General features: G+C 38.8%; 1 protein-coding gene across 5 annotated transcripts in view; it reads right to left on the bottom strand.

The window, feature by feature from the left end:
- Positions 1-12,137, bottom strand: part of GRM7 (glutamate metabotropic receptor 7) — a 553,799-nt gene that overhangs the window by 476,945 nt on the left and 64,717 nt on the right. For 2 of the 5 annotated variants that reach the window (XM_070738271.1, XM_070738270.1), the window contains exon 1: positions 11,767-11,794. The exons of 2 other annotated variants lie outside the window; for them this stretch is intronic. In XM_070738271.1, the coding sequence (XP_070594372.1) occupies positions 11,767-11,784 (18 nt within the window). In that variant the 5' untranslated portion in view covers positions 11,785-11,794. Of the gene's footprint in view, positions 1-11,455; positions 11,485-11,766; positions 11,795-12,137 lie in introns of those variants that run through there. One more of the 5 variants, XM_070738273.1, reaches the window with a different exon arrangement.

The raw sequence follows: 12,137 nt of genomic DNA, 5'->3' as shown, positions 1-12,137 counted from the left end.
AGTTGTCTGCAGAATCCAGTCACAAGATGGGAATCCTGACTCATTAACATGATGAAATTGGGTTTTCTCATCAGCTTTCTAGAAACAGATTATGTTTCTAGCAGAGGTGGGTTCCTGGTGGTTCAGATCAGTTCTATAGAATGCATAAGGGGAATTTCCCCCCACTCACTGAACCAGCAGTGATGGCCGGCTGGAGACACCCCCCAATCTGGCTCACTCAGCAGTGCCATAGGCAGCGCCATCTTGTTTTTCACAGCATGGGAAGAAGCGAACCAGCAGTGAGGTAAATCAAAACTCACCCATGGTTTCTAGATTCTGAAAGTATAGATGATGAAAGAAAGAAAAAACAACAGTAGTCCCTCGCTATATCGCGCTTCACCTACTGCGGCTTCACTTCATCGCGGGTTTTCAAGAAATATTAATGAGAAAAATCATTCGCGGATCTTCACTGGTTCGCAGGTTTCTGAGGAAGTCGATCGGCACATTTAAACAGCATGCGGAACTCGATCGGCAGGTTTTTCAAAAAATATATATCTAAAATTGTAAATACTGTATTTAAATACTGTAAGAGTGTGGGAAGGGTTTCTAAACACTTAAAACAATGAAAACTTACCAAACAATTACAATATAAATACTTAAATAAGTACTATCAGTCGATAAATTCCCCATCGCGGATTTCACCTATCGCGGCCGGGTCTGGAACGTAACACCCGCGATAGGCGAGATCTTACTGTAGTTTAGGGAATGGTGTTTTAATCCTCTGATATTTATTCATTCATATAATGAACCTCATTATACTCAAAGAGACCTTTTTTCTGAGTTTATACACATAGATTGCAGTGTTCAGCAATGTTCTTTGCACTTCTGCCAGGATAAACACTGAAATAAGGAGGTGGGTTGCTTTTATTTGTATAGAGATTTTTTTTAAAAAAAAAATGATTCCCCCAAGTGGCCCTTCCCCTAAAATTAAAGCGGGCAAAGTAAAAAGTAAAGTAATAAAAGAAAGGAAGCCACAAGGATATCTTAGTGTTGAGGAAGGAAAATGAGGGTAGAAAAGAAGAAAATAATTTTCCTCCAAAACATAGGGAAAAAATGGTTCCTCTGAACAAGCAAGAATTGAGAAGAAAGTTGATTAAGATAAAAATAACATAGAAATGTCATTCCCAATACTTAACAAGTTTCTCCAGTAAAACGGTGGTGGTAGGCATATCTCCTGTTCCTTTAAATTGTCATCATTCAATTCAATTTATTAGATTTGTATGCTGCCCCTCTCCGCATAAACTTGGTTCATGCAGCAAGTATATAGTAGGGACAGCAAAGCGAATAAACACATTAACCCATATAGTATACAGTGTTCCCTCGATTTTCGTGGGTTCAAACTTCGCAAATAGCCTATACCACAGTTTTTCAAAAAATATTAATTAAAAAATACTTCCCGGTTTTTTCCCTATACCACGGTTTTTCCCACCCAATGACATCATATGTCATCGCCAAACTAATAATTTTTGCAAATAAATAACAAAAAAAATAATTATTGTTAATAAATAATTATGTTTATAAATATCAGGATCACTAAGTGTCTTATTCAATGGTGAGTACCAGTAATAGTGGTGAGTAAATGATTGTTAAGGGAATGGGAAATGGTAATTTAGGGGTTTAAAGTGTTAAGGGATGGCTTGTGATACTGTTCATAGCCAAAAATGGTGTTTTTACTTCCGCATCTCTACTTCACGGAAATTCGACTTTCGCGGGCGGTCTCGGAACGCATCTCCCGCGGAAATCGAGGGAAGAAGAGTGGCAGAAGAGAAGCATTTTTCAATTAAAACTTTATCAAGCAGTTCCCTAAAAATTTGCCCATGTTTTGTGACCCACCAATGCCAGTCAACTGAAGAATGGTATTCAAACCTTGATGTCAAAGAAGCAAAACATATACAGTATGGATAAAACAGAAAGTTCCCAAGAACAGACCCACTTGGATTGCATAGCAATAATTCATAATTAATATTATTGAAATATGGCACCATCTCTAGAATGTCACTGTGGCCAGTCACTATACCTTAAAAAAATAATTACCAATAATTAATTAAAAAAACGATGGTCATCAAGGAGAAATCCAAACAAAATGATTAACAGAGAACCTATGATCATATCACTCTAACTCTCAATGAGCTGTCTAATCTCTTGATCCCAGCCCTGAAATGCATCCAGATCTTCAACACATCCCAAAAGACCAATTGAGTCAGGATCAGTGTCAATCTGATTTTGGGAATATATGCTGTTCCAAAGGGGCAGATGCTCTGACAGAAACAGTCTATTTCTTGATGACATTCCTCACAGGATGACATTCTTTACTTATAGACATCAATAGCATTCCTTTCTTGTTAGACCTATTAGGTCAGATAGCAAGGAATATTGGAGTAGGATTCATATATTAATACAGAAGATTCTCAATGTGAATATAAAGATAAAATCAGAAATCTTTTTTTAAAATTTAATGGAAAAATGATATACATGTGTAGATAGACAGATTTTAGATTTAGATGATTTAGATTGTTTAATGAAAGCAATATTACTTTTTGCACAAAAATGGGAAGGCACTTTGATTCCCACAATGGATGAATATTTGCAGAAGTTGATGGAGTTATCAAGAGAGGGCTAAATTGACTGCTTTGATTAAAGCAGAGACAATACCAAGAAATGACACAGCTGCCCATGCCGCATTTCACTCTAACTGGAGCTTCTGGTTGGTTTTCAAGGTTAGAATAAATGATCTGCCAATGGTCAGATAAAAGAAACCGGAGTCTGGAATAGAACTGCAATCTGAGAAAACATCTTTGACAAAGTCCTCCCTAGTTCTCACAAAGATAAAGAGAGGGAAGGAGGAACACATTCAAATTTGCAAGATTCTGTATCCATAAACTTCTAATAAAAATAACATTACCCTGCTTGACTTTTGATTTTGATCACAAATGGTACTTCCTGATTCAGAAAAGATTGCACAAAATGAATGTGTACAAGGGCTCTCTGACCACAACTGCCATCTGTTCCTAAAATAGAAGTTATGAGTCCAAAAAGACACCTAAATACAACTCTCTCAAGTTGTACAAATGAGGTATCCTCAGATCTGAGGCATGGCCAAGTCAAAGCCATTGGATCTTGCAAGGCTGAATGTAACTTCTAATTTTAAATTGTAATTAGATTGGTGGGCATTGGATTTGGTATTATGTACTGGGCTGTTTTTTATTATTGTTGTGAGCCGCCCCGAGTTTGCGGAGAGGGGCGGCATATAAATCCAATAAATCTAATCTAAATCTAATCTAACTTCTTCTTCCTCACCTAGAGCCTCAAAGCATCCAGGAACTAAGAAAGACCCTCAACCATCTTATTGGTATAGAGATGTATAGCTGAGTATCATCAGTAGACAGTGATACCTAACCCCTTGCTGACAAATGACCTCACTGAAAAAATCTATGTATATATTAAACAGAAACAAGGAGGGGGGAAAGTGAGTGGTTAAGACACCAGGAGACCATGAGTTCAAGTTCTACCTCAGGAATGAAAGTTGGTTGGGTGACCTTGGGCCAGTCACTCTATCTCAGCCTAATCCACCTGACAGGACTGATGTTGTGAGGAAAATAGGAGGAGGAAGGTTCATTAGGTATGCTTGCCACCTTGAGTTGTTTATAAAATAACACATAATGTTGGTAATGACCTTTAAAGCCCTTCATGGCATTGGACCAGAATACCTCTGGAACCGCCTTCTACCGCACAAATCCCAGCGGCCGATAAGGTCCCACAGAGTTGGCCTTCTCCGGGTCCCGTCGACCAAACAATGTCGTTTGGCGGGCCCCAGGGAAAGAGCCTTCTCTGTGGTGGCCTCGGCCCTCTGGAATCAACTCCCCCCGGAGATTAGAATTGCCCCCACCCTCCTTGTCTTTCACAAGTTACTCAAGACCCACCTATATCGCCAGGCATGGGGGAATTAAGACATCTCCCCCAGGCTTTCTTATATTTTATGTTTGGTATGTATGTGTTGTATGGTTTTTAACTTGTTGGGGTTTTCTAATGTAATTTTATTATTAGATTTGTTCCATTGTTATACTGTTTTTATTGTTGTTGTGAGCCCCCCCGAGTCTTCGCAGAGGGACGGCATACAAATCCAATAAATTAAATTGAAGTGAATTGAATTGAATATCTTCAATCAATAATAAATTCAGATTAGAACAGTGCCCCGCCTTCTCTTTTTCTCACTGAAAATCATAATTGATCAGAAAGCAGCATTTGTTATTCATGTGGGTTGCCTTAAATTCTCTGATTTTATTCATCACCACCACCACCACCACCACCACCATCATCTGCCACAATAAACAAAACTGGGTCAGTTCATAGGAAAATTTCTCTTGCTCAAGATCACATAACGCGGAACTCTTTTTTTTAAAATTCTGGCACTTCATTCTTCTCATTTCTAAGCAACAAATCAGATGCCTCCCACACAACACACATATATTTTCACCCAACTTCAAGGCAGAGCTAGCCTCATATCATAGATGCCAAGTATCATGTTGTTATTGCCACAGTGTCATTTTAACTAGCATGGAAATGTGCTGCCTGTAAGAATGTATTTTTATCTTGGCCTACCTAAAAGATACTATTTTACTCTCTATTTTGTTCCCTTTCATGTGACCATCAAACCTTAAAATAACAACAACAAAAATGCAAAGCAGAAGGAGGAATAATTTCCCTACTTAGATAATACAACATGCCAATTATAGCAACAAAACATAATACCAAAATAAATAAAGGGGGAGGAAAAATGAGTGATAATTGTTTGAAAGCTCATCATCTACAGTTACAAAACTATAATCTGTCTGTTTCCACTTTGGCCACAATTTTGCTGGCTGCCCTAACCTTGTAGTTTTCAGGGAATGAAACATGGGCTGATATTGCTTAAAATGCCACTAGGCAAGGAAACGTGCAATTATTTTTCATCAATAGGGATGTCTTCTATATTAAATCCTGGGGAAAATAAGCCTTTCATTAATCAGCTTCTATTTCCAGAATCAATGACAGCAAAAATTCTACATTCATTTTTGCTCTCAGCACTGTTGATGTGCACATACTCATAACTATAACTACAGCATAGATAAGAAAGGAAAGTGATGCATTTAATTTTTTTCCCTTCAGTTTAGAATCTGCACTTTGACACCCTTCTTAATAATATTATCCTGTCAAGATTTAAGAATTAGGAGAAAATGTGTTAATCTCTCTCCCAACTCCTTACCAAGTCAGATAAGATAGAATTCAAGGGCAACCTTGTTATTTCATTATCCAGGCAAGCTACTCCAATAAAACAATAACAACTTAAATAACCAGCACTTTGATGACCTTTGATGGAATCCAAAACTAGCTGCCTGAAGTCACCACTTTACTTCAAATACAAAGGCTGGCTATGAATGCTCATTGCCTTTCTGAGATCCTTTTGTATCTCTGTTGCAATTCTTCATACACCTACTTTGCATGCAGTACAGTGATGGGATTGAAAATTTTTTACTACCAGTTCTGTGAGCATAGCTTGGCTTGGTGGGCATGGCAGGGGAAGATTACTGCAAAATCCCCATTTCCTCCCAATCAGCTGGGACTCAGGGGGCAGAGAATAGATGGGGGTGGGGCCAGTCAGAGGTGATATTTACCAGTTCTCCAAACTGCTCAAAATTTTCACTCCTGGTTCTCCAGAACTGGTCATAACCTGCTGAAACGCAGTACCTGAAATACTATGATGAACACAATGAATTTAATCTTGCAAGTACCAGAACGCACATGTGCAACTCCATATATGCAGTACCATTCAAAAGGTGTTTGTTTCTTAATGTATGACCATCTCTTATTTCTCCTTGCTCCTTTCTTAGGCTCCTCATTCTCAAAACACAGTACAGCAATTTAGAAGGAAAATGGTTCTAGATACCTGATAATCTCTCTGGCAAAGTTGTATTTGTGTTACTTGTGAATTCACATCTGGTACTTGGTGGACTTATAATTCTCCTACAGCCACTGCTAACTCAGCCAGAAGCAGTCACTCCATCACCTACATCCTTCACCAGCAGTAGCTGTTCAAGAGATGACCTTTTAACTCCTCGATGCTAATCTGATTGTAGAATTCCTCAGAATATATAATTTGTCTCATCAGTCTTCCCTCTTCTGTGCTTCTTCTTCCTGTTGAACTCCACTGTGACAGCCATCTGTCTGTTCTCCCTCTCCACTCACCCAGTGACTTTGAAGAACTACAAATAATCATTTAATGAAATAATATAATCTCCTGGGAATTCATCTCCATCCCAATCAGATCGCATTCATTAATTAACATTTATATTTAAACGACCTGGAAAACAGAAATGTTCTACTTTGTCTAAGAACAGCCATAAATAAACGATAATGCACCAACTACCCACAGCAGCAGAGAGATATTTTCCAAACGAAATGCACTTCAACTCACAGCATATTCAGAATACTTATAATGCAAATCTGACTTCAGACATTTTGGCTGCCTAAGGCAGAAGCTCATGCTCTCATTTCATTATATTCATCAACCCAGAAACTCTCAGAAGATTCCCACACTGTGCATCCCATATCTGCACTAGAACCCAGAGAGACATTGGTACCCAGGCCCTAAATTGAGAGGCAAGCTGAGTCTCCCGATCAGTTTAAAAGTCTCCCTATGCCTTTAAAAAAACTTTATGCTCCATTTTCAAGCACATCCCAATTCTACAATTCAGCTTGAACTGAAATAGCCTCTATAATCTTCTAGGAAGTGGAGCATAACCGACAGGATCTATTCTGCTTGCTAGTAAAGAAATGAATGGCAATCTCATAATATTGGACTGTTTGTGTTGAGGAGGGGTTATTCTTCCTAAAAGAGTTAGGAGGAAGAGGAGAAGTCTTCCTTATCTTGCAAAGATACCAACATTCTCCACACATACAATTTATTCCAGTTTTGCTATGTGTGAAAGCTAAGATATCTTTTGTCAGCCCAGAACATTAAGAGCCTTTTACCCACATACAGTGAATGCATGTGTAGTATGAAATGTGACTTCGTTGTATTTGTTTGCCACAGAATGGCAAACTCTGGTATATGGCAAATTCTGTCTCACATGACATAACAACAATATATAATCACAGAGGAATTGCAGATAAAACATTCCTCCACTGCAGTCAAGCAATCTCTGAATATAACCTCAATTGTCAAGAGATTCAATACATAAGGAAGCTACAGAGATAACCTCAAACTAGGAGGAGGTGAAATGATGCTACACAGTTTTTCTGCTACTGAAAATACTACATAAGGAGATAAAAATCAATATAGGATTTACAACACAAGGATCTAGTTCAATGGCCACGACTTAGAACAAATACACATTTTCACATATTTGTATATGTGGAGGAAGACACACATTTTGAAATATTTAATGCAAAAGAGAGAAAACATGTCACTTCCCCTCATAGTGGAGGTGACAAAAACCAGGTAAGCTGAGTGCCTGCTTAAATCTTCTGTTCATGTGCTAGCTGCCGATGGACACTTTTGAGGCTCCACAGGGTTCTTCATCTTTAAAGTGCCTGAGGATTGGACAGAACCAATCAATCAATCTGGAATGAAATAGATTGTTCTCTTGAGGCAATGGTCAGCAAGCAGAAAATCGCATACTTCGGCAGGTGAAGCCAGCAGATGATGACCTAGAAAGCTGATTATGCTTGACAGGATTGAGGAAAGTTAGAAAGGAAGGTAATGGACAAGGAAGATGAATGAGATTAAAAAGATTACATGAATGTCCTTGGAAGAGTTACAGGTTATTACCAAATGGCAAGCATTTGTCTATATAGTCTCAAGAAAATTAATCCTGTTTCAGTGGTTCATAATCATCAAACTAGGGGTGGAAAGCTATTCAAATAAGGCTTGATTTGTCTTTAGGAAAATAAGTCACGCCATCCACATGAAGACCTTTTTCTTGTTATGTTAGAAACGAAGCTAATGACAGATGCATTGGTTTTTAACTTGAATGACATTTTAAAACCCTACAAATCTTCTTACAATAAGCACGGCAAATATGGAAATTTTACTTAGGGACAAATACTCACAATAGTTGCCTGCGGTAAAGAATAAAAATATAGAGTAGAATTCTACTGTATAATATACTAGTTGCATTGCATTGCATCGTATTGCATTATACAGCTAGTATGGTATTCCTTAAGGTGTAGGACAGATCATTCAAAAGGGATAAATGTATTAACTCAGTCCATTACTTACCTCCATTATGCAAATAACTGCTTTTCCATTAATTATAACAACAGGGAAATTATAACTTTGAGCAAAAATGCTAGTTAGGACTTAAAATCTTCTCCCTTAAGATAGCTGGGACAGAGAAGAATGTAATTATCCTACTCCATATCCCAGGCATGTTTAAATTCAGTTACTGTGGACTTACCAACCATGTCTGCTGGAAGTTTGTTCCAAGCATCTACTACTCTTTCAGTAAAATATTATTTTCTCACGTTACTTCTGATCTTTCCCCCAACTAACCTCAGATTGTGCCCCCTTGTTCTTAGAAACATAGAAACATAGAAGTCTGACGGCAGAAAAAGACCCCATGGTCCATCTAGTCTGCCCTTATACTATTTTCTGTATTTTATCTTAGGATGGATATATGTTTATCCCAGGCATGTTTAAATTCAGTTACTGTGGATTTATCTACCACGTCTGCTGGAAGTTTGTTCCAAGGATCTACTACTCTTTCAGTAAAATAATATTTTCTCATGTTGCTTTTGATCTTACCCCCAACTAACTTCAGATTGTGTCCCCTTGTTCTTGTGTTCACTTTCCTATTAAAAACACTTCCCTCCTGGACCTTATTTAACCGTTTAATATATTTAAATGTTTCGATCATGTCCCCCTTTTTCCTTCTGTCCTCCAGACTATACAGATTGAGTTCATTAAGTCTTTCCTGATACGTTTTATGCTTAAGACCTTCCACCATTCTTGTAGCCCGTCTTTGGACCCATTCAATTTTGTCAATATCTTTTGTCAATATCTTTCTTGTGTTCACTTTCCTATTAAAAGCACTTCTCTCTTGAACCTTATTTACCCCTTTAACATGTTTAAATGTTTCAATCATGTCCTCCCTTTTCCTTCTGTCCTCCAGACTATAGAGATTGAGTTCATTAAGTCTTTCCTGATAAGTTTTATGCTTAAGACCTTCCACCATTGTAGCCATTGGACCCGTTCAATTTTGTCAATATCTTTTTGTAGGTGAGGTCTCCAAACCTTTAGCATTCTATTAGCTTTCCCTACCACCTGACTACAATCCAATTCCTGTTTGGTGCAGGAATCCAAATTAAGGCATCCTAGACCAGTGATGGTGAACTTTTTTTTAGTTCATGTTCCAAAAGGGAGTAGCATGTGCGCATATACCCACACGCATTCCCTTCCCCCTATGCAAGCACAACCGCATTTGATGACCCCTGTGCCACCCACACAGGGGCATCACAACTCCCTTGCTGCCCACATATCTGCACAGGCCTCACTGAAGCCTGGGATGGCGAAAATTAAATTTATAGGCCCCTCTGAGTCCGCAAGGAGAAGGGTGGCTTGTAAATTTCATAAATAAATAAAATAAATAAATAAAAACAGGCAAATAAACAAACCAGAAGTTTAGAAAAGCAGACTTCCAGTTCGCCTGTTGTGCTGGAGCTCCAGCTTCCTGAAGCCCTGGAGTGTGAAAAACAGCACAATGAACAAATTGGAAGTTCATTTTTCCGAATTTCCAGTTTGCACGTTGCATTGGGGTTTTTTGCACTCTGGGCTTCAAGCAAGCTTCCCTGAAGCTTCCAGAGGGTGAAACAGTTTTCCCCCATGGCAAGCATGCCCTCCAATATGGCATTGTGTGCCACCTGTAGCATGGGTGCCATAGGCTCGCCATCACTGTCCTAGAGAGATAGTTGACTAATCTCTACTTGAAACCTATGTAGGAAGTTTGCTAGGAAGCCTTTTCTAACATTCTGTCAGAATCTGCTTTCCTATGAATTAAATCCATTTTCCATGTGAAAAAAATATAGCAAGTCAGTAACACATCCCTCCATGGCAGCTATCATAACCAGAATACCTACGGGACCAGAATACCTACAGGACCGCCTTCTGCTGCACGAGTCCCAGTGTCCGATTAGGTCTCACAGAGTTGGCCTTCTATGGGTCCCATCGATTAAACAATGCCATTTGGCAGAACCCAGGGGAAGGGCCTTCTCTGTGGTGGCCCCGGACCTCTGGAATCAGCTCCCCAGGGTGATTCGAATTGCCTCCACCTTCCCCATCTTCCGCAAGATGTTAAAGACCCATGTATGTTGCCAGGCATGGGGGGAATGATTCCCCCAACCCTCTGCTGATTGTAGCACTTGAGAATGGAATGATTGTTTTTTAATATTAAGGGGTTGTAATTCTAGCTTTTACTAATATTAGATTTGTACCATTGTTTATTGTATTTTATTATTGTTGTGAGCCAGACCGAGTCCTCAGAGAGGACTCTAAATAATAATAATAATAATAATAATAATAATAATAATAATAATAATAATAATAATAATAATAATAGACATGATGCTGTGGCACAGATGATCCACTGGAACTTGTGTCGGAACTACCATTTACCAGTGGCAAAGAACTGGTGGGATCATAAGCCTGAAAAAGTGGTCGAAAATGAGCAAGCAAAACTACTGTGGGACTTCCGACTTCAGACTGACCGAATTCTGAAGCATTACACACCAGACATTGTGATCATGGAGAAAAAGAAAGTATGGATCATTGACATTGCAATCCCAGGAGACAGCAGAATTGAGGAGAAGCAGCTAGAGAAATTAGTGAAATACGAAGATCTAAAAATCGAGCTGCAACGACTCTGGCATAAGCCCATGAAAGTGGTCCCAGTGGTACTTGGCACGCTGGGCATAGTGCCAAAGGATCTCAGCGGACATTTGTAAACCATTGGAATTGACAAAATCTTCATCTGTCAATTGCAAAAGGCCGCTTTACTGGGATCAGCAAACATAATTTGGTGCTACATCACTCAGTCCTAGGTGCTTGGGAAGCGCCCGACTGGTGATGAAATACGAAATCCAGCATAGTGATCTCGTTTGCTGTGTTGTACTGACATAATAATAATAAATATAATAATAATAATAATAATAATAATAATAATAATAATAATAACAACAACAACAACAACAACAACAACAACAATATTAATAATGTGAGGGGTTGCCTCCCAGGCTCCAGAGGCTTTCCTCAAGCCTCTGGGGGCGTTCCTCAAGGCTCTAGAGGCCTACTGAAGACCGGAAATGGGCCCATTTCAGACCTTCTCCAACTTCTTATAGACCTGCTTTTCACCTTCTCAAGCCTCCATGCAAACCCTGCACTTACCTGAATCCAAAACAGGCCATATGGACTCCTGGGAGAGGTGGGATGGGTAGGTGGGGCCAGCCATCAGTGGGATTTGGGGATTCTTAGATATCTTAGAATCTTAACTAGAGGTTCTTCCAAACCCCTGTGAAACCCCAGCAGCCCACACCTGCATGCAACATAGAATTAGCTTTATAACATCAAGCCAGCATAGAGTCACAGAGAAGATATTTGACATTGATCAATTCTATATTATATTCAAGGAGAATTTTCAATAAATCATCTCCACCCACCAAACTCTTTTTAATAGTGCAGAATAGAGGAAGGCTTACCTGGTGTACTACTTTCATCTCTATGCTGCTGTCATTATGTACATAAAATATTTAAAGCTGCAATGACCAAAGGCCACTTCCTGTGACACTGTCTATGTCAATTACTGCAGTACAATTTCAAGTGCCTCTGGAAATCTCTATGTCTTTTTGATATATTTATACATTTATACATTTATAAATAATTTAAATTTTTGCCTGTTGCTTATGTATGACTTTCCCTGATTTTGCCTGTCTTTTATCCTGTTTTAGCAAGTTAATTCTTTTGCTGCTTGCACACGTTTAATAAATAAACATCAAACCATCTGTATTGAACATGTTTGTGCTTGAACATAGGAATTAGCTGCACATATATTCTTGGTATAAACTAGTCT

Source organism: Erythrolamprus reginae, chromosome 2 (assembly GCF_031021105.1).
Source record: "Erythrolamprus reginae isolate rEryReg1 chromosome 2, rEryReg1.hap1, whole genome shotgun sequence".
Lineage (NCBI taxonomy): Eukaryota > Metazoa > Chordata > Lepidosauria > Squamata > Dipsadidae > Erythrolamprus > Erythrolamprus reginae.
The sequence above is the reverse complement of the archived record's forward strand: the minus strand, read 5'-3'. Positions and strand labels throughout refer to the sequence as shown.